The sequence below is a fragment of the Rhinolophus sinicus genome, linkage group LG01 (assembly GCF_036562045.2).
Source record: "Rhinolophus sinicus isolate RSC01 linkage group LG01, ASM3656204v1, whole genome shotgun sequence".
In the NCBI taxonomy this organism is placed as follows: Eukaryota; Metazoa; Chordata; class Mammalia; order Chiroptera; family Rhinolophidae; genus Rhinolophus; species Rhinolophus sinicus.
In genome coordinates, this window is record NC_133751.1 from 179,731,437 (window position 1) to 179,755,190 (window position 23,754).

Genomic DNA, 23,754 nt, shown 5'->3' on the forward strand with positions numbered 1-23,754 from the left:
TGACATGTAAGAAACAAGACAGCACACATTACTCCCACAGTGTTGTGGCTTTTATCAGCTGAGTGGCCCTGAATCCATTATATGCCCAGTGGAGACTCAGAGCAGCAGGAGAGGGCTAATTAATCTGAAGAGGAAGGCACAGTCTCCTCTTCTCACACACTTTCTCTAGGCCTCCATCTCTTCATTTTCCCAACTCTCCTCCTGGTGATTTTTCACTGAGGACTCCAGGCCTGAGCTCTTTTGTTGACAGAAGCTTTAATTAAGTGCAGCACTCTTCATTTCTTTGTTTCCATCTGAACAGCATGGGGTGATTCATCTAGCGCGATGATGTGGAGTTTCCATTGTCTCTTGCCTAGTTAACTTTGTCATTTGGTTGACACTGAACATTAGGAGGAGTGTAGCAGTCTAGTAATAAACCTTATTGCCAACTGAAATGGGCTCTGAAAAGAAACTGACAGTAATATGATAAGACTAACTTGGGGGTGGTAGTGATCAGAGTGTAAAATTTATTAAAAATCTGTGTGTCAGGTACTTTGCTAATTCCTTTACATGGATTCTCACTTAATTTTCATAAATAATATTGTAAGATAGGTACTATTAGCCCCATTCTCAAGGTGAGCAAGTAGAGCACAGTGGACTCACTTCCTAACTTTTGTAGTAACTGGATAGAGCTGGGATTTGAAAGCTGGACTCCAAAGCCTCTGCTCTTAGCTACTTTGCTATGTAATGTTAGTTCCATGAGGGTGTGGAGCTTGTCCATCTCTTTTACTATGTGTCTTCAGTACCTGGAACAGTGGCTGGCATATAGGAGCCCAGTAAATATTTGGTGGGTGAATGGAGGAAGAAGAAGCTCTCCTAGTCCCATCGTGTTTCTAAAACTATTCCTTTGTATCTGTAGAACTTAGCAGACTCTTTTATACCTATCTTCTGTCCTCAAAAAGAAAAAAAAAAAATCAAACTTTTATCCAAAGAGTGTGCAAGCCCTCCAAACATTTATAGTTTTATTCTTCCTTTATCCCATAAATGTTTGTTGAGTACCTACTATGTGCAGAGCACCATGCTTGGCCCTGTGTGAAGCAAATATGGAGGCAATGAGGTGGAATCTGTTCTCAGAGCCACATTGTGAACAAAGATACAGCGAGTTTTTTGGTGGCTTGTTCTTGAGAAGCATCCTTATAGAGGTCAGTAATCTCTTCTTGGAGCAGCCGTACAGGCTTAGGAATTTGGGACTGATTATCTCAGTTTGATAGAATTAAATAAGTCCTGGTGTTGCGGTGTCTGTGTCTGACTTTGCAAAGCTAGGCCTGGGCCAGGCGCTGATTCGTGGTGCCCTGATGTAGAGCTGACCTTTGATCTGGTTAGGACTAGAGACTTGAATGTCCCTGGTCACAGACAGATGGACTCTGGGCCTTGATCTAAAGGTCTGGCTGATTGGTAGGCTCCTGAATGAAAGATGATGTTGCAGATTTTAAGAAAAAAAGCTTGAAGATTTTTCTGTACTTTGAAACCAGGCTAAGACTTTGATTTCTCCAGCTGATGCTGCACATGTCCCTTGAAAATCTTGAATAAGTAAACCTTCTCTTCTAACAGCAACAGAAGTCATGAAAGCCAGTCGTAGTTTGGGGAGATGCTTTGCTAACAGCCCTGTCCTAACTGCATGGCCAGAAAAAAAAAAAAAACCCTGTCATTTCAGGTAGTTGGTTTGTAAAGAACAGAACTTTACAAAGATAGGGCTGGGTCAGGAGTGGAGTTTCCAGGGTGAGTAGAATGAGAAGTGGGACTTCTGCAGTTCGTTGAAATTTTACTTTCTATACTCAGCCCCCAAGTTTTTCTTCCCCAATTTGCGGGGAAGAACAGGCAGTTACTGTGCTACATGGGCCCCTTTTAGTTTAGGATATAGAGACCTCTCTCTGGGTTCTAAGGGGGTAGATTCCATGACAGAGATGCACTACAGGCTCTCTGATTTGTGATTTGAAATGGCTGCCTTTATTTTCTTTAAAATTATTGTATTTATAAGCACTCACAATTTGCAAAGTATCTTTTTTAAATTTAAAAATAATTTTTTTTATTTTTTAAATTTAATTTTATTATTAGTTTCAAAACAACATAATAATTAGACATTTACACACCTCACAAAGTGATAACTCCCTCGAGTCTACTATACATCTGACACTGTATGTAGCTATTACAATACCATTGACTATGTTCCCTATGCTGTACTTGACATCCTGTGACTATATGATATACTATATATGTATATTTAATTATAGTTGACATGCAATATTATTTTATATTAGTTTTAGGCATACAGCGCAGTGGTTAGGCACTTATATAATCTATGAAGTGATCCCCCCGATAAGTCCAGCACCCATCTGACACCCTACATAATCTTTATAACATTACTGATTATATGGTGTTACCCCGAAAATAAGACTTAGCCGGACCATCAGCTCTAATGCGTCTTTTGCAGCAAAAATTAATATAAGACACGGTCTTAATATAAGACTGGATATAATGTGATATGACATGATATGATAAACATAATATAATGTCAGGTCTTATATTAATTTTTGCTCCAAAAGACGCATTAGAGCTGATGGTCCGGCTAAGTCTTATTTTTGGGGAAGCACGGCATTCCCCACACTGTATTTCACATCCCTGTGACTACATTGTGACTACCAATTTGTACTTTCTAATCCCTTCACCTTTCTCACCCATTCTCCGAACACCCTTCCCATCTAGCAATCATCAGTTTGTTCTCTATATCTCTGAATCTATTTCTGTTTTGTTTGCTCATTTATTCTGTTCTTTAGATTCCACATACAAGTAAGATCATATGGTATTTGTCTTTCTGAGCCCTACGTATTTCACTTAGCATAATACCCTCTAGGTCCATCCATGTTGGTGCAAACTGTGCAAAGTATCTTGACAGAATCCTCATTGGGTCCTCACAGCCACCTTTTGAAGACCAAAGTGTAGGCATTAATATTAATCCCATTTTATAGGTGAATAAACTAAGGCTGTAATGTATTCAAAGTCACACTGTTACCACCCCTTTGATCCTATAAATTAGACTGGACTATGTCTGTGTCCTTGTGGCCCAAGAAATAAAGTTGCAGTTGCCAGGTAACATCAGTTGCCATGCTACCTCACCATCTGATAGAGGAAATATGTGATATTAATGAGAAATGTCAGTTGCAATGACTTCAGGCTGTGTCTCTTGAGTGACTGTGTTGCCTGAAGGATATTTAAAGTGCTCCATGTTGGTCTGAGGCCCGTCCAGATTTGATGTGTATTTTTGGCAATGGGTGCCTGTATGGTTTTCGGTTTCACTTCCAGTTTTAGCCTTTGTTCTCCTGTTAGTTAAGAATTCCTGCCTCAGACCTCAGATTCCCACCATGGCCTTCTTAGCCCCTCTGCTTGTGTAAGTTAGTCCTCTTTCAGGACCAGGCAGAGTTCCGACCCTGCAAGTAGGGTGAGGAGGCAAAACTTAAACTCAGATCTTGTGATTCCAAGCCTGGTTCCTCTTTTGCCCTGTACCACGCAGCTGCCTGCTCACTGCCGTGACAGCTGCTGCGCCAGTAGGAACCTGTAGGGAGCCCAGATAAAGGAAAGAGATGGGAGGCACAGGACAGCATTTGTCCCTGCATATCAGCACGGAAATAGAGACTATGGCTTTCTTTCAAAGATTTTGATAAGACAGGAAATCTATCAGTGCAGAGAGAGTTTTGAGGGAAGTTAACTATTCTGAGGTAAGTAAACACAGCTTTGAGGCTGGTGTTTCTGTTTCCTTCTGCCCCCTAGAGGAGAGACTACTCCAAGATTGGAGACGTGTGAGTCCTGAAAGGAAGTGTTTGGAATGAAACAATAGTGATGGAACTGGGTCCTAGTCCAGATTCTCTCACGGTACAGTCTGGATTTCAATCTGAGCACAGTCCTGGGTACCGAAGCCTTGCCCACATGCTCAGAGGTGATGCGGGGGCAGCACTGCTAGGCCTTTTCTGCTACATTGAGATCCTATGAGGACAAGCAAGTTATTCTATTTAATAGGATATCAGCCACCTGTGTATTATGGTCTTTGTTTCCTGGATAATACTTATTTATCATAGGGTTTTAAGGAGATTGGCAACTTCTTTATATCTCTTCATTATTATGTGATACATAATTCATTTTTTTTCACCCTTACCTGTGGGTAGGCAGAGGAGAAAAGTATCATATTTTGCCGTGTATAATGCACTCCCATGTATAATGTGCACCCACGTTTTTGGCCCAAACTTGCAGGGGAAAAAATTTTTCATTTTAATTTTTTCAAATTGTTATTTGTTTACATTTAGGTACTTGCTTTTTTGTATTTTAAAGAAATTTTAGCATTTATTTTTTAACATATTATGGTACAAGAAGTTTTATGTAACAAATAATTACAAAACACAAGAACAGACACGAGGTACAAGATATTTTATGTACCTGTAACAAATTTAGGATGATATTTACGCATCATAGAAGATCAAGAACTCTTTGTCATTGCAAATTCGTCATAAGTTCAACAAAACCGATTATTGCATTCCAGGGTATTATTTTGCATACAGATATTGTTATTGATTTCTAGTTACACTTTTAACTCATAAGCACAAATAAAATAATCAAAAACATTTATATAGACATGGGATTACTACTACCCATGTATAGTACGCATCCTTATTTTTCCCTCACAATTTGGGCAAAAATGTTCGCATTATACATGGCAAAATAGGTAAGTAGCCCGGCTACAGTCTTAAGTCATAGTCATTGTGTTCCCTTTTCCTGACAGGAGAAGTCAAAGGCCTTAACTGGTGAATTATTTATCTAATAATGTGTACAAGTAACTCCAAAATTTAGTGGCTCAGAAGAACAATGCTAATATATTTATCTCCCTGAAAATTTCTGTGGGTCAGGAATTTGTGAGTGGCCGAGCTGGGCTGTTCTGGCCTAGAGTCTGTCAGGAGGCAGTGGTCAGATGTCAGCTGGGGTCATCGGAAGGCTCAAGTGGGATTAGAGGTTCTTCTCAGGTGGTTCACTCATGTGGCTGGAAAGTTGGTGAGAAGCCTCCGTTTCTCATGTGGGCCTCTCCATGTGACTGCCTGGGTGTCCTCAGGACATAGCAGCTGGCTTCCCCCAGAGGGAGCAGTTCAAAAGAGAGAAGGAGCCAGGAGGAAACTAACCTTTTTGGGATCTAGCTTTGGAAGTCACATAGTATCCCTTCTGCCACATTCCATTCATTAAAAACGGAGTCACAAGGTATGGTCCTCATTCAAGGGGAGGGCATTACTCTCTTTTTAAGGGAGGCGTGTCAAAGAACTCGTGGACAGATGTAAAATTGCCATATCTAGTAGCATGTTGGGCCACAGTCAAACCCAGCTCTTCTGAGTGTGAAGTTCTACTTGACCCTATGTGAATGTGTCTGGATACTGTTCACAGGCTGAGGAAATTAAATGCTGAGCACTCAGGCCAACTCTTATGTATCCGGTGGCTGTTATTCCAGCTGTTTGTTTACCCACAGCTGTTTCTTTTCTTCCCTTTTATCTTTTTTCTTATTTCCTGCTGAGAAGCTAAAAGAGAAATTTCTTTTTCACTTTTATAATTAGTTGTCGGTAAAGTTTGCAGGGCAAGAAGGTGGAAACTGTTGGTTGAAGCTATGAGTCTTTGAATTATTTGTGACAATCCAGACTTTAAATTGTTCCCATTTAGTGTAGAGCATTGAGAATTTATAGTAAACAGTTATGTGGTCCCTTCAGTTATGTATCTCCCTGTGATGCTTTTCTGTGATGCCTAAACTGGTAGAAGGTGGGGCCCCTCTGTTCCTTGACGGAAGTGACATCTGTTCTAATTGTTGCGTGTCATTTGGTTTGGGGTGAATGCAGTGGTAGACTTCTGGAAGACCATAAATACCCAGGGGAAGAAGAGAACACATAGTCATGAGACATGGAAATAAACCCAGAGTAGTTAATGGGCTAATACTTTGGATGATAACCTGAATTAGAAGATGCTTGTTTAGCCTCTGGGCTTAGGACAGAACAGTTTTTCTTCCCCTCAAAGGAACTAAACACTGGAGGCATCCCTCAGACAAGAAACAGAAACTTAATGGGTGGCTCAAAAGAATGTAGAAGTTTTGAATAAGGAAGAAAAACATGTATTTCTTGCTCTGAGAAACATAAAACAATTCTGGAGGCTGTGTTTATTTTCTCAATGAAAGCAAACTGAAAAAATAGGAAAGAAGTGGACTGGGTAGAGTGTCTATGGTTCCATGCCCAGAGAAACTTCTAGAAGATGGACCGAAACAAAACTTTTTAAAAGGGGAATAAGAACTGATTTTTATTGAGTACCAGGAGCTTTATTTGTATTATCTCATTTAGTCCTCACAGCGTTCTCACAGAATGGGTATCATTACTTCTATTTAAAGCTAAGAAGACCCACTTCCTAAAGTTCATGCAGCTCTTAGGTATGGCAGGGCCAGCAGACTCAAAGTCTTCTTTTTCCACTGCCTTCCACTGCTTCTGGAGTCAAAGTCAATCCAGGATTCCTGGAAACTAGGAGAAGAATCTTTGGAGGCACTGTAGGGAATTTTGGCCAAGGGTTCCCACTGCTTAGTTGAAAATTACACTGGGAAGCAGGTCATGAGAGGAGCTGGAAGGTCTGGAAATAGTCACAACTTATACCTTAGGGGCCCCCATATCAGCCCACAGCCGGTGGAGGTGAGGGAACTCACGAACCATGCCACCGTTTCTGCAGCTGTTTGGATCTGAGCTCTGCAAATATATATATTCCTATGTACTTGTCTGTTATTTTAAGAAAGAGCCTTTTTTTTTTTCCCACCCCTAGAAGTTCTTCGGGACACCTTCACTTCCTTGGGCTATGAAGTCAAGTGTTTCTTCTATCTGAGTATGGACAGTATAATTCAGATTCTTCACCAAGTTGCCCATACACCTCAACATCAAGACTATGACAGCTTTGTGTGTGTCCTTGTGAGCCGAGGGGGCTCCCAGAGCGTGTTTGGTGTGGATCAGACTCACTCAGGGTTCCCCTTGGATCATGTCAGGAGGATGTTCATGGGGGATGTATGCCCTTCCCTCTTAGGAAAGCCAAAGCTCTTTTTTATTCAGAACTACATCGTGTCAGACAGCCTTCTGGAGGACAGCAGCGTCCTGGAGGTGGATGGGCCAGCAGTGAACAATGTGGAATCCATGGCCAGGCAGCCTGAGCCCTGCACAGTTCACCGAGAAGCTGACTTCCTCTGGAGCCTGTGCAAAGCAGACGTGTCTCTGCTGGAGCAGTCCTCCTGCTCACCATCGCTGTACCTACAGTGCCTCGCACAGAAACTGAGGCAAGAAAGGTGAGCCACCCAGGCTGTGGCCCATCCCTGGACCACTTGTTTATTTTCCTGCTACTGATACGGAGATTACCACTGCTATGTTTGATGCCCTTCTTGGCAGGGAGGGTTTGCCTTAGGACTGTGATGCAGACCCCACACAGTATATGAATGCTTTGTGCTTTAGGAGGTCACTTATTAGTCAGCTTGTAGTTTGGATATTTTTCTTCAAAATTAAGAAAATGTTAATTGTTTTTATTACAAAAGCAATTCATACTCCTGATATATATATATATATATATATATATATATATATATATGAAAAACCCATGAAATATTGATGCTAAAAGCAGAATATAAGAAGCAGTTCTAATCCTCCTTATTAGAACCAACCTCTGTTAACCAAATCTCGTTGTATTGCCTTCCAGATCTTTGTTGGATACCCAATCATGTATTAATATTTTTAAAGCCAAAATGGAATCGTCATCTGCTATTACTTTATAACCTGCTTTTAGTTTGTATAACCGTATATCACATACATTTTTACACGTCAGTAGTCACATTTCTACAGCATCGTTTTAATGTCTACAGAGTAACCATAGTATGGCTATAGCATAATTTACCTGACCAATCTTCAAGGCATTGGACTGTGTTTTGCTTTCACAAAAAGAAAGTATTCAGCATCTTTGTAGCTCAGTATTTGTTGTTATCTGTAATTGTTTTCTTGGGAAAATTCTCAGAAGTGAATTACCGTGTCAAATGACATGTATTTTTAAAGTCCTTAATGCATTTTCTCAGATTGTCCTCTAGCACAGTTATACCAGCTTTGTTATGAGAGTGCCCGTGTCCCCAAGTTCTCAGTGACACTGCATATTCTTTTATTTCCCCAACTCTTGAGAATTTGATAGGTAAACAATGGTACCTGACTGTTCAGGTCTGCAAGTTTTTGGTATGTAGACATTTTGATATTTATTGGCAAAAATGCTTTTCTAAGGGAAGCATTGGTGACCTAGTTTTCATTTAACCTGAATGATGCACACTTTTCCTCAAATATAAGATTAGCAGTCTTTTTTTCACTGGCCCCCCAATTATAGTTCCACCTGTGAAATGCATTCTGTTGTAGCTCTGGGGTCCCCAGGAATAAATCTCATGGCCTGCAGCCCCCAGCCCCCTCATTGGTGGCTCAGCAGTAAGGGGAGAGCTAGAGCAGGAGCAACTCCACCTTCCAAGGTGGATACTTCATGGACCAGCAGTATTATTGGCCTTTTACATGCATCCTGCATTTGCATAGATGATCCAAGTGGGTTGTCATTTGGCTGGTGTGTCTCCAGAGTAAGACTCAATTTCCCCTTGGGGAAGGAAACTGAGGTCAGTGGGCCAGAGTGCTGCCAGCTGATTGGACTCACTAAGCAGCTTGTAGAATATTTAGAAAGGAACAATTTCAAAGCACTTTTATGTCAGTTGGTTCATTTCACCCTAATGATAATCTGTCTCCTCTTTGATATTTGCATGGCATTCATTTTTGCCTTTCTTCTTCCCTCCAGAAGACGCCCACTTCTGGAACTCCACATTGAACTCCATGATAGCGTGTATGACTGGAACAGCAGAGTGTCTCTTAAGAAGAGGTACCACGTCTGGCTGCAGCACACTCTGAGAAAGAAACTCATCCTCTCTTGCAAATGAAAAGCAAAAAGGACCATAGGGGGCCAGCCTGGTGACTCAGGCGGTTAGAGCTCCATGCTCCTAACTCCGAAGGCTGCCGGTTCGATTCCCGCATGGGCCAGTGGGCTCTCAACCACAAGGTTGCCAGTTCAATCCCTCGAGTCCCACAAGGGATGGTGGGCTCTGCCCCCTGCAACTAAGATTGAACACGGCACCTTGAGCTGAGCTGCTGCTGAGCTCCCGATGGCTCAGTTGGTTGGAGTGTGTCCTCTCAACCACAAGGTTGCCGGTTCGACTCCCGCAAGGGATGGTGGGCTGTGCTCTCTGCAACTAGCAACAGCAACTGGACCTGGAGCTGAGCTGCGCCCTCGACAACTAAGACTGAAAGAACAACAACTTGAAGCTGAACAGCACCCTGCACAACTAAGATTGAAAGGACAACAGCTTGACTTGGAAAAAAGTCCTGGAAGTACACACTGTTCCCCAATAAAGTCCTGTTCCCCTTCCCCAATAAAATCTTAAAAAAAAGAACTTAAAAAAAAAAAAAGGACTATAGGCCCTTAAGAGCCCTGCACTCTCTATTACTAGGCAGAAAGTAGTTTTCAGGCTAGTGTGTGATGTGGGTGAAGTGAGATCCTGCCCTGTGCTGATATCACCCTCTGTGAGGAATGCTTGACAGGAAGAAGTATTGGACGATAGTTTCTGACGCTATAGTAATCATAACAACATGGCATTGGCATAAAAACAGACACATAGATCAATGGAACAGGATAAAGAACCCAGAAATAAATCCATGCCTTTGTGGTCTTTTAATCTGTGACAAAGAGAGCAAGCATTTACAATGGAGTAAAGACAATCTATTTAATAAATGGTGCTGGAAAATTGGACAGACACGTGCAAAAAAAAAAAAAAAAAAAAGAAACTGGACCACCTTCTTATGCCATATACAAGAATAAACTCAAAATGGATTAGACTTAAATGTAAGACTAGAAACCATAAAACTCCTAGAAGAAAATATAGGAAGTAAGCTTGAAGACATTGCCCTTAGTGATATTTTTACTGATGTATCCTCTTAGACAAGAAACAAATGGAAAAATAAATAAATGGGACTACACTACATCTATATCAAGCTAGAAAGTTTTATCACAGCAAAGGAAACCATCAACAAAACAAAAAGATATCGTGCTGAATGAGAGAAGACATTTGCCAATGATACATCTGATAAGAGGTTAATATTCAGTATTTATAAAGAACTCATGCAACTCAACCCCCCCCAAAAAAAATTCGTAAATATACATATATATATATTTACAAGAAGTGGAGTACAGCATTAGGAATAGAGACAGTGGAAATGTAATGGCTGCATGCGATGTCAGAGGGGTAGTAGATGGGGTCAGTGGGTTATCACTGTGTGAGGGATATAAACGATAAATGTCTAACTATTACATTGTTTTGTACACCTGAAACTAATTTTTAAAAAATGTTAAAAAAAACCAAAAAGTAAAAACATAAAAAAAACACACACGCACACACACACAAAAACCTGGAAGTGAAGCTACCTTATGACACAGCAGTTCTACTCCTGGTTATCTAGCCAAAGGAATCCAAAACACTAATTCAAGAAAATATGTGCTCTCCAATGTTCCTGCAGCACTATTCACAATAGCCAAGCTATGGAAACAACTGAAATGTCCATTGGTAGACAATTGGATAAAGAAACTGTGGTACATTTATCCAATGGAATATTACTTGTCTGTGAAAAAGAATGAAATCTTTACCATTCGCAACAACATGGATGGACCTAGAGAATATGATGCTAAGTGAAATAGACTGAGAAAGACAAGTACCGTATGATCTTGTATGTGGAATCTAAGGAACAGAATAAATGAGCAAACAAAAATAGACTCAGAGATACAGAGAAAAAAACTGATGGCTACTATTACAGATGGGAGGGGTTTGGGGGGTGGAGGAGAAAGTGAAGGGATTGGAAAGTACAAATTGGTAGTCACAAAATAGTCACAGGAATGTTAAATACAGTATGGAGAACATAATAATGTTGTAAAGATTATGTGGGGTGCCAGATGGGTACTGGACTTACTGGGGTGATCACTTCATTGACTTTGTAGATGCCTGACCACTGCGCTGTACACCTGAAACTGATGTACAATAATTTTGAATGTCAGCTATAAATACACACACGCGCGCGCGCACACACACACACACACAGTGCCAAAAAAATGTATACACATGTTAAGAAAGGACAAAACTATTAAAATTGTAATACTCAATCTAGACTGATAAGATGAATACAAGTCACGTTTGACTTCTGCAATTACAAGAGGTGCTCGGAGTGGTTACCATCAGCGTCTAGACACTCCTGATTATGGCAAACTACTGCTTGAGCAAAGTGTCCACTTGTGTACATTTATATTATTGTTTTAGTTTTATATGTATGTTTATATGCTATTAACCAAAAACTTAAAAATAATACTGTATTACTGAAGAAATTAAGGCACACAGCTTTTAAGTGACTTGTTCCCAAATCTCAAAGAAAGTCAGTGGTGGTGCCAGGTCTAGAATGTTTACAACCAGCCTTATGTTCTCGTGTTCTTGTGAAACTAGAACAAACATTGGAAACGTGTGGCATGCATTCTGGGGAAGGCATCATACTCCACTCTTACATGTCCAGGCCCATTCTCTCCCCAGAAAGGTGGCCTGGCATGGTGAAAATACAGATCTTGACAAATCAGCATCTTTTCTTTCCTTCCCTCCCTTTCTTTCCCTCTTTTTAAACAATCACTTGTTAAATTATACTGTGTTGTCTGTTTCTTTTGTCACTTTTTTTTTCCGCTTTGATTACCTTGTTTTTATTAACACCATCCATCCGTCAATCCCCAAAGCCAAAGAGAAGAATGCTAGGTGTTTGCTGGTGTGTTTTGCAAGGGTCTTGGGGTGGAGTAAAGGGGGATTGTGATTCCAGGTCCAGGCTGACAAAAAGGGAGGAATAAGGCCTTGCCTTCCTTTGCCTACTTCACAGAAATGTTCTGAGAATGAAATGAAGGAACCTTTATGATCATACCCAATGAGAGTTTTTATGACTGCTTTGGTGATGCCATGCAAACATCATCACTATTATTATACCACACTATGGAGAAGTTGTTTTGGAAAGACTGAATCAAACCTTGAAAAGTTGGTAGGATTTTGGCAGGCTGAGATGGAGAAGAGAAAATGCAGTGGGAGAAGTAACAAGTAAAGGAACGGGAAATGCAAGACAGTAACTTTTAGCTGGAGGGGAAAGAATGTGAGCAGTGGTGAAGGGAAAGCCAGAAGATGTGGTTATTTTGGGAAGAGCCTTAAAGGTCCCTATCTTTGCCTTCTAGTCAGTTCTCATGTAAATTATTTTGTGAGTTATTTTACTGTAATAGTGGAATCTATGACCCTTTCTTTGGCACTTGTGTACACAAGCATTTGGTTACTATATGCTTATTTTTCACTGAGTATAATTTTTTAATGAAATACTTTAGACATACTAAAGAGAATGACATTTAGATAACAATATAATGAATAACTCATGTAACTACAACCCAGCTTAAATAAAATATTCTTAAGTATGTGTGAGGATTCTTAGTATATCACTTTAAGTAGTGGACCTAAATATAAAAGAGAGAAATGTACTAAAATACTTCAAACCTAATAACAGCCCATAACTGAGAATAGCTATGTATTCAGTCATAGGGGCATGGTTATGATGAGATGTCCACTGGCTGGAATTTTATGTAGATATTAATATTATATATACAAATAATAAGAGCTTACATTGAGCTGTTAGCTCATTTTACATGCATTGTCTCTTAATCTTTATGAGGTAGGTATGATTGTCCTCATTTTTTTCCTATTGTACAGATACGAAACATTAAGTAGCTGAATAATACTCCATTGTATAGATAAACTACAGAATTTTTATTCATTTACCTATTGAGGGACATTTGGGATGCTTACAAGTTTTGACATTATGAGTAAAGCTTCTATAAACATTTGTGTGTTGATTTTTATATAGAAATAAGTGCTCAACTCATTTGGCTAAATACAAAGGAAAGCAATTGTATGGTAGGCCTATGTTTAACTTTGAAAGAGAATACAAGGCTGTATTCCCAAGTTGCTGTACTAGATTTTGCTCTGCATTTGGTAGTGTTAGTGTTTCGGATTTTAGCCTTTTCAGTAGATGGGAGTGGTATTGTGTTTTAATTTTTGATTACCTCATGACATATGATGATGAGCATATTTTCATATTCTTATTTGCAATATGTATATCTTTGTTGAGATGTCTGTTCAACTTTTTTGCTGATTTTTAAATTGAATTGTTTATTTTCTTACTGTTGAGTTTTAAGAGTTCGTTGTATATTTTGCATGTAAGTTCTTTATCAGACACATTTTACAAACATTTCCTCCCAGTCTGTGGATTGATTGTCTTTTCATGCTAGTGTCTTTTACAGAGTAGAAGTTTTAATTTTAATGAAGTCCAACTTATCAATTATTTTCTTTCCTGGATTTTGTTTTAGATGTTGTATCTAAGAAATTATCGCAAAACCCAAGTTTACCTAGATTTTCTCCTGTGTTGTTTTCTAGAAGTTGTAGAGTTTTGCATTTTACATTTAAGTCCATGATCCATTTTGAGTTAATTTTTTTGTGTGAAAGGTTTAAGGTTTGTGTCTACATTATTAGTATTTTTTTGCATGTCCTATTTTTCTGGCACTCGGTTTTGAAAACACTATCTTTTCTCCATTGAGTTGTCTTTGTTCCTTTGCCAAAGATCAGTTGGTTTTATTTCTATGAGTTTATTTCTGGGCCCTCTAGGTGTTCCACTGATTTTTATTCTATTCTTTCACCAATACACCATTATTTTGATCACTATAGCTTTATATTAAGTCTTGATGTACCCAATGTTGGGAATACCAAGGAAAGCAATAACATTTTTAAATAGTAAACATATTATTTGTTTCATTTTATATAGAGCACATATCGTAACTTTTAAAAATAAAATAAAAATTACTTATTGTAAAAATGGTCTAGTCTCTTTAATATATATAAACAATATATTCATTTTATTTTAAACATAAATGGCATATTGTTTTAACACTGTTCTCTTTCTTTTCATTCATGTGGCCATTTTTATATCAATATGTCTGTATGCTATTTAAGTCATTCAGTTTTTCGCTGTTTAAATGATGATACAAGAAACATCTCTTCTTCCTTATCTGGTAAGGACTTCCTGCCCCAGACCTAGGATTCCTATCCCTTTCTTAGTCCCTCTTCTGGCATAAGTCAGTCCTCTTTCATGACTAAGCATTATTTCGACTGTCTTCCATCTTTAATCTCTTCCTTTGTCTTTTATCCTTCAGTCTAAAACCAAGCTCTGACTTCCCCATCAAATAACGTCCCTCTTTTTCAAACCACTGTCTTGTGTAAATTCTAGGCTACTCTATACTTCCTCCATTCTGTCTTTCCCATTTACTCTATACTTCCCTGCCATCTGGATTTCACCTTTAATCATCCTATGAAATCTACAAGGTCCAAGGTTGACATTGATCTTTGTTACTAAAACAGTGATCCGTGGATTCTATTGGATCATTGTCACTTTCCTGCTTCTCCAAGGTATTTCACTATATAAGTTCTATCAAGGATTTCTCTGGCAAGTCTTCTTAGTATCTTTCCCCTCCGGATCCCTAAAGGAGGATATTCCCAAGAATCACTCCTTTGTTTTCTCTCTATTTTTTGGTGACAACTTTGTAGATTAAATTAATACTCTTATGTCACTAACAAAATGGATATTTCTAGCCCAGCCTCTTCTCTTAAAGTTCAGATTTCACCCTGCAACTTCCTGGCAGATGCTTCCACTTGATTTTCCCTCTGGCACCTCAGACTCGATATACTCCAAACATAAAAAACAAAACACCTCTATTTCAAATCTCTTCTGCCTGTGTCTCCAATTTAAGTTAATAGGACCTCAGAAGATCATTCTCACTACAACCTACCTTCTCCTGTATTTCTATATCCAGCTATTTTCTAAATCAAGTTGGTTCTATATCTGTAATCTTTTCCACCTATCTCCGTCAGTATACTTCCCTGCCTTCATTACTTCTCCACTGAAATATATACCACCTCTTCTTTATCCATTAATCCATTGATGGGCACTTAGGTTATTCCCATATCTTGGCTATTATAAATAATGCTGCAACGAATATAGGGGCCCTCTTCATTGAGCTATGACAATAGTTTCTCACTGTTTCTGCCACAACCTCTCAATCCTGTGATTTCATACATGGCAACCCAAAGAATCTCTCTAAATGCAGCTTTGTCACCTCCATCCTTAGAAACCTTCAAGATTCTTCAGTGCATACACAATAAAATTGTGGCTGGGAGGTGGGGTGAGGGATGGAATGGAGGAGTGAGGAGGTCTGCTGTTTTAAGTACAGAAGTCCAAAGCCCTGAGAACCAGGAGCTCCAATGTCTGAAGGTAGGAGAAGATGAACATCCCAGTTGAAGAGAGAGAAAGAAGTTGTCCTTCCTTCTTTTTTGTTGGACCCTTAATGAATTAGATGTTGCCCACCTACATTGGTGAGAGCAGATTTTCTTTACTCAGTCTACTGATTCAAATGCTAAATCTCTTCCAAAGCACTCTCACAGACAGAAATAAAGTTTACTGGCTCTCTGGGTATCCCTTAGCCATCAAATGGACACATAAAATTAGCTATCACAAGGGTATGATGTGATTGTGACATATCCTAGATCTCCCTTTCTTTTTTCATTCAGGTAGAATTCACATATCACAAGATTCATCCTTTTAACGTGGACAATTCAGTGGTTTTCAGTATATTTAAACTTCTGCAATCATCACCATAATCTAATTTCAGGACATTTTCATCGACCTAAAAAGAAACCCCATCCCTATTAGCTATCATTCCCTATTCCTGCCCTCCCCCAGCCCCTAGCAACCACTAATCCACTATCAGTCTCTATGTATTTGCCTATTCTGAATATTTCCTATAAGCCATACAACACATGGCATTATGTGTCTGATTTCTTCCACTTAGCATAATGTTTTCATCCATGTTGTGGGACATATCAGTACTTCATTTCATTTTATGGTTGAATAATATTCCAGTGTCTAGATATACTACATTTTGTTTATTGATGGAAATTTGAATTGTTGCTATCTTTTTGGACATCATGAATGATGCTGCTATGAGTATTCATATATTAGTTTTTGTGTGGACATATATTTTCAATTGTCTTGGGTATATACATAGGAGTAGAATTGCTCTGTCATATAGTAAATCTATGTTTAACTTTTTGAGAAACTGCCAAACTGTTTTCCTAAGTGGCTGTACCACTTTACATTCCCATCAGTGTGTGAGGGTTCCAATTTCTCCACATTCTTGCCAACACTTGTTATTATTTGTCTTTTTTTTCTTATAACTGTCCTACTGAGTGGTATCTTATTGTGGTTTTGATTTGCATTTCCCTAATGACTAATGATGTTGATGTCGAGCATTTTTTTCATGTAAATATTGGCCATATGTGTATCTTTGTAGAGACAGCTATTCAAATACTTTACCATTTTTTTTGTTGATTGCCTTTTTATTGTTCAGTTGTAAGTATTCTTTATATAGTCTGGATACTAGTCTCTTTTTCTTTCACATGTACGAACGTGTTTTTATTAGCAATGCATATTGAAACATTTAAGGATTTAATGTCATATTGTCTGAATTATCTTAAAATACTTCCCCCAAAACTGACCTAAATGTAGCAAATATTGATAATTGTTACGTCCAGTTAATAGTTAAATCAGATTCATTTTCTTCTCTGTTGATTTAAATGATTTTTTAATAATACAAATGGTTAACATATTTTAATTAATAATAATAATTAAAATGCCCACTGGTTCCTTTCTCCTTTGACATCCCCAGGGCTCAGGTCCTTAGCCTCCTTTTCTGTCTGCTGTTTGCACCTTCCTGGCTGCTCCCCTTTTCCCCTTGTCACATCAGCCTGTGCCACTTAAAGACATGCTAAAGACATGCCACCTCTTGCCATACATCTCAAGGTTTGGTGGTTTAGAGGAGGGAAGTAAAAGTCTGAGGCTTCACCTACAATGCCTGTTTAGAATCAGTTTATGGGTGATGGTAGCAGAATCTGGGGGAGACACTCTCCCCCATACTGAAGCCACCCGTGTCTCAGCCATACAACACTATCACACGGTGGGGGCTAACCCGGAGAAGGAAATGACTGAGGGAAAATTGGGATCTCCCCTGGGGCAGGCTTCTGACTGAGGCTGAGGAGGGAGGCAGTAGGCTGGAGAACTTCCTGCCTCCCAATTTCTGTAATTACTTATTCCCTACCATTCCCTGCTTCCCCCCACCCACCCCAAACCAAAGCCAATCTCTGCCATACTCTTTCATTCAGTGTTAACATGATCTGTGCAAGAGAGGGCACTAGACAGTGGGGAGATGAGATGAATGAGTCATGGAGGAGGCAGACTCAAACACAGCTAATTATAATAAATTATAATATCCTGTCTTATATACAGTGAAAGAGATACATACACAAGTGATCCCTTTTTAAGAGACCTCATGCCCAGTTTTCTCGCCAACAAACTTCTCTTCCTCTTTAGACTCCCAGCATCCTCCCTTACAGTAGTAATCAGTCATCAAATTCCATCAGTCTTACTCCACAAAGGTCTTTCAGATTCATCCTCTCCTCTCTCTCCATATCCCTTGTCGCTGCCTTCAGCATAAGCCATCATTGCTTACTTGGATACTAGTCTCTTATCAGACATAAGATTTGCAAATATTTTCTCCCATTCTGTGGGTTATCATTTCGCTTTCTTGATAGTGTCCTTTTCAGCATAACATTTTTGGATTTTGATGAAGTCCAATAGATCTCTTTTTTCTTTTGTTGCTTATGCTTTTTCTTATATGTAAGAAATTATTGCCTAATGCAAGGTCACGAAGAGTTACATGTATGTTTTCTGTAAGAGTTTTATGAGTTTAGTTCTTACATTTAGGTCGCTGATCCATTTTGAGTTATTTTTTGCATATGGTGTGAGGTATGGGTCCAACTTCATTCTTTTGCATGTGGATATCCTGCACTATTTGTTGAAAAGACAGTTCTTTCTCCCACTGAATTGTCTTGTTACCCTTGTTGAAAATCAACTGACTATAAATGTAAGGGTTTATTTCTGCACTCTCAATTCTATTCCATTGATCTATAAGTCTATTCTTATGCCAGTACCACACTGTCTTGATTATTGTAGCTTTGTAGTAAGTTTTGAAATTGGGAAATGCGAGTCTTCCAACTTTGTTTTTCTTTTCCAAGATTATTTTGGCTATTTTGAGTCCCTTACATTTCTATGACTTTTCTTTTTAAATTAAAGTTTATTAAATTAAAGACAATTGTTAGTAAAGTTACATAGATTTCAGGTGTGCAATTCTGTATTACATCATCTATAAATCACATTGTGTGTTCACCACCCAGAGTCAGTTCTCCTTCCGTCACCATATATTTGACATTTCTATGACTTTTAGAATCAATTTCTGTAAAGAGGGCAGTTAGAATTTTGATAGTGATTGCACTGAATGTATAGATCAATTCGGGGTGTTTTTCCATCTCCACTAAATTCCTTTCCTACATACATTAATATCAGTGACATTTCTTGTCACTGCCTCATTCTTGTAGCTTTTTGTAGAATGGCTGTGTCCCATGCTGCCATTTTGAAAAATTATTAAATCAAAGGCTAAAACAGCTATCTCCCTAATTTTTTCGTCTTAGAAACAAGCTATCTTCTAAATGAAAGACCCTTCTGTCTCTATCTTTTGGTTCTTTTAAAATCAGCATTCAAAATATTTTACTCCTTTATCCACCTAGTTTCCTACTCGATCTAATGCTAGTTTGTTGAACTCTTTTAGGAAATATCACCATCTTGTGAGGTTTTGTTATTTCAGAATTACCTATCTCTTGCCCCAAGCCCATTTAAACAAGAAAGTGGGATGGAAAGCCTTCAGGTTCATAATCTGGGGACGGGTGAATTTAAAGATCAGCGTGCTAATTATACATTTGGGTTCATCCTAAGGAAATAATTATAAATTTGTGCAAAGATTTATCGCTAAGAATCTTCAATGCAGCCTTGTTTATAATAGAAAAAAATTAAAAACAAATTAAATGTCTAATAATCAGAAATTGGTTAGATAAATATGGTACATCCATGGAAGGGAATATCATCTAGCCACTAAACATTTTTCATAGTGATACGAAAAAAATATATATGTGTTAAGTGGAAAAAGCAAATTGTACAGCATAATTCAATTTTTGGAAAACAATATACACAGAGAAAAGTGAAAGGATATACATTAACATTTTAACAGTAGTTATAGATTATAAATGACTGCATTTCTATATTTCCTATATTTTCTACACTAAATTTTGGAAGTTCTCCCTGTCTCCTCCTCCTCCTTCTCCTCGTTCTCTTCTTCCTCCTTCCTCCTTCCTACTTCTTTTATAAACCACTTTTGTAATAATAGACATGTTGAAATAGATCTGTCTGTAGTATAGTGAATACAAAATGGGTTGCTTCTCATTTGCCTAGCTACAGTCTCTTAACAGTTCCCTATTTGGAGATCTCAAGGGTCAACTTTAGTTCAAGCAGTTACTTTGTCATGTTGGATTTGGTATTTGGAAATCTCTGCTAGGATCCTTACCAGAAAAAGTCTTCTCTTCAGAATTTAGCTTTACCATGCTTCTGTATACCCAGAATAAAACTAGTTTTGGGAAGGTCTGGAGTTTGTGGATAGAGGGATAGAGTGAAAGAGAAAGGGGGTCCTGGAAGTTGGGGATGGGATGGCTAATCAAAAGAACCTGCTACCACAGGAAGAGGAGGGGAAGCTTCAGGGCACCGAGCTCTTCTCCAGCTAGTATACCCAGCTCCCCTCTCACTTGTATCCATTCTGTAATTCAGAAGTTTTTACTCCCTTTATGGACTTTGAGGATGGGGAACTTGGACCAAAGCCCGGATGTTAAGAAAAGCCAACTATTGCTACCAGCATCCCCTCCCAAGGCAGAAACAGTGTGGTATTTCCCCTTTGTCACCAGGGCAGTAGTTGACTTGCACCACTATAAGAGACTATAAAGACTTTGATTGGCTCTTCTTGTGGGCGCAGTGGGGAAAGAGGCTGTAAGAAATGTTTATTCTTTGTACTACCATCAACTCACCATCAGCATGCTCTCAGTAATTGTATTCTAAATGAGAGGAAATATGAAATACTGAATACAAATAACTCAGCACACAATCTCACCTCTGTAACTTGGTTCAAGTGTTTCCCTTGCACACTAGGGGTACCAGGATAAAAGTTTAAGTTCACTTCAGGTGTCTCTAGTCTACCTCTACCTTCCAGGCTTAGCTCAGATATCTCCTCCTCCAAGGCATCCCCATCTCTGGATTCATACCTTGCTCCTTGGGTCTCTTGTGGCACTTAGGCGAAGCCCCATTGTGGCATATATAATTACAGATATTTTGTAATGTGTCATATGGAGTCACAGGCAGCTGTAAGTAGCCTTGGGATCAAGAGCATGGGATTTGGAATCAGAGAGACCTAGGTTTGAATCCTGACTTCCTATCTCTTCCTTTGGGATGACGACAAGGTACTTTGCCTCTCTGAGTTTTGATTTCCTCGTCTATTGAATGTGGATAATAGTGCCGATTTCAGACAGTTCATCAGAAAACAAGGGGTCAAGAAATGGTCGTAGTCATAGTTATTATGGAAGGCACACACTGAGTTTTATTCACTTTTGCTTTCTAATTGTGCCCAATTCAGTGCTATACACATAGGAAGAGCTTAAATGTTTAATATTATGGGAAAAATGGAAAAACCTGATACACTTTATGAACAAGGTGAGAAGTGATAGTTTCACCAAACTGCTGAAATGGTCTAAGGGAATGAAATATTTATAATTGAACATCTGAATAGAAGACCAAGACTGAGGGCTTATCTGTCTTTATCTTTTTTAAAAAAATCGTGTTAAAATATATATAACATAAAATTTACCATTTTAACCATTTTTAAGTGTACAATTCAGTGGCATTAAGTACATTTATGCTGTTGTGCAACCACATCACCCCTAGGGCTTGTCTTTATTAAACACAGTTCTCTAACTCATACCTAGGATATGGGTGCACTTTAATACATTTGTTAATCACGCATTATAAATCTTATTTTTGTTCAGAGATAAAATATCTAAGATTTCGTACTTCTTCCCAGAGCCCTGCACATTTGAATTAGCTGTTATAGTGTAGCGACTTAGAGCCAAACTTGCTAGTTTAAGTTTTGGCTTTCTCACGACTTCACTGTGTGACTTTGGACAAATCACCCAACCTTTTGTGTCTTAGTTTTCACATCTTAAAAGAGGGGTCATGGTAATAATATTTATCTCAGAGACTTGGGGTGATTAAGTGAATGAAGGGTGCCTGCACATGGTAGTTATTATTCTTAGAAATAATGTCTTCAAAGTCTCTTTTCTGCTGCCCTGAATGTGCTGTGAGGGCACAGACTTCATCAGTTTTGTCTACTTTTAGCTGAGTGCCTTGCAAATACCTCAAATGGGCTTATAGTTCAAGTCCCCCTCCTTTTTTTTTTTTACCTTAAAAATTTTTGTTTTGCTTGTTTATTTGCACGTCGACTTATTTGAAAAAGGGTTAATGGCTGACTACTATATCATGAACTTTGTGGGTTTTATTTATCTATTTTTTCATTTATCCTTTTAACATTTTTCCTTCTTATTATTTTTCTTTGTGGTAAGGTTGGGTTTTATTTTAAAGTTTAAGTGCATTTGGGAAAGGAGATGTTTAGTAAACTTGACACTTCCCTTTTTAACTTTCAGAGGGGAGTGACCCAAGGAATGGCTAAAGCACACAGTGCTTTCCAGGGGTTAATTTTAAGAGCCCTTGGTGTTACCTGGGGAAGTCCCGAGCTCTACAGTTGTGGAAAGTTGTGAATCTACCTTTAGGAGACGCTGTTTATCAGGATTATTCTAACCCCAGGAAAAAGAGCGGGGAAAGCAGTGATGACGCCATCAGGAAGTTAAAAGTTAAAGATACTGAAACCAGAAGAGCCAGTTTTCACTTGCATGGCCAGCAGCAAGTCTTGAGTTCTCTTCCCGGGTAAAGGAGAGCTTCCTTGGAACTTGGAGCACACAAAGGATTCTAATTTCTTTAAAACTTTGTTTTCAGTCAATTTCTCCAAGAACCGTTTACTTCCAGAGGCTCAGTCGAATTTGATTTGAAGGTATGTAATTAACACCTCCCCCCCCCCCCCCCGCGGGTCTTACACTCCCGCCTTTCCCTTGCTTCATGTCATAGAAACTTGCAGAAACTCGTATTTTCAGTAATGGCACTATTTCTGACTGCATTTATTAGCCGACCCAAGGAAAATGAAAGTTTGAACAGCCCTGGGAAGGCTTCAACACAGACTTATTGGCAGAAATATACGCTAGTCACCAAAGCTAGAGATTTAGACTCTTCAGGAACTTCAAGGCAAATGTACGATGTGTTAGAATAGGAAGATGGGTCATACGGTAATTCTCTTCTTAAATTTTTGAGGAACCTTCATACTGTTTTCCATAACAGCTGCACCAATTTACATTCCCACCAACAGTGTATGAGGGTTCCTTTTTCTCCACAGTCTCTCCAACACTTGTTATTATTTTGTCTTATTGGTGATAACCATTCTAACAGGTGTGAGTCACCCCAATAAATTTAATAATAATAATAAAAAAAGAAGATGTCTCCAAGAAACTGTATCACAGGGCTGCTAGAAGGGAAGGCCTCATGGATGGTTACATTAAAATGACATTTTTTTCCCTTTGTCTAATCATAAAAGTAATATACGTTCATTGTATAAAATTTGAGAAACTTGTACAGGAGCCCAGAGAAAAATTTATAGTATCTATAATTATACCACCTAGATAAAACTATTGAAGTTTTGTTTTTTCCCATGCTCTCGTTCCTTTAGAAAGCAGTTTCTTGTTTCTAAATAGCCAAGTCTTACATAGTGGATATATACCTCAAGTCCTTATAGAATGAATAATATTACATTGAAGAATTTTTATCAACAACCAGGAGAAGCATCACAGCCATCACCTCCTCACACATACAGAAGCACGAGTTTTCCATAGACATGGCCTGTGAAGGCTGAGCTAATGCGGTCCCTCAACAAGCTAGGAGGAGTTCAGTTTGAGATCGACCTGCCCAGCAAGAAGGTTTTCATCAAGTCTGAGCACAGCGTGGATACTCTATTGGAAAACCTGAGGAATATAGGGAAGACCGTTACCTATCTCGGCCTCAGGTAGTGAGGGCCTGGATCCCCAGCCTGCAGTATGGACCAAAGTGGGCAGGACACCCATCCTTTCTTGCCTTCCAGACAGATCCGGAACCTGGCAATCCTGCTCAACAATGGGAGTTCTGCAGAGACCCTCACTTGCCCTGCTCTTCCCTAGCTTCCTGGAAATAAAGTCCAGCTGCTTTTGTTGGGGGGAAAAAATAATTTTTATCAATGTATTGCTCCTTGGACTAGAATGAAATTTAGTGTAGAAAATACCGTAGTTTACGAACTGGTCAGGTGGAAATACTGACTCAGGTAGTTTGTGATTTCCTACATTGATTTCAGAAACTCGTCAAAAACCTCCCTTTATTTCTGGGGTCTAGG

The 23,754-nt window shown here is 38.9% G+C and overlaps 2 protein-coding genes across 10 annotated transcripts in view; both read left to right on the forward strand.

The window, feature by feature from the left end:
- Positions 1 to 11,831, forward strand: part of CFLAR (CASP8 and FADD like apoptosis regulator) — a 37,374-nt gene extending 25,543 nt beyond the window's left edge. For all 8 annotated transcript variants that reach the window (XM_074339916.1, XM_074339945.1, XM_074339935.1 and 5 more), the window contains 2 exons: positions 6,856 to 7,366; positions 8,887 to 11,831. In XM_074339916.1, coding sequence (XP_074196017.1) covers positions 6,856 to 7,366; positions 8,887 to 9,025 — 650 coding nt within the window. In that variant the 3' untranslated portion in view covers positions 9,026 to 11,831. The remainder of the gene's footprint in view (positions 1 to 6,855; positions 7,367 to 8,886) is intronic.
- Positions 11,832 to 21,916: 10,085 nt separating this feature from the next.
- CASP10 (caspase 10) overlaps positions 21,917 to 23,754 on the forward strand; it is a 35,175-nt gene continuing 33,337 nt past the window's right edge. Inside the window, exon 1 of one of the 2 annotated variants that reach the window (XM_019726789.2) lies at positions 21,917 to 22,335. The gene's annotated coding sequence lies outside the window, so the exon portion shown is untranslated. The remainder of the gene's footprint in view (positions 22,336 to 23,754) is intronic. The other variant, XM_074339966.1, reaches the window with a different exon arrangement.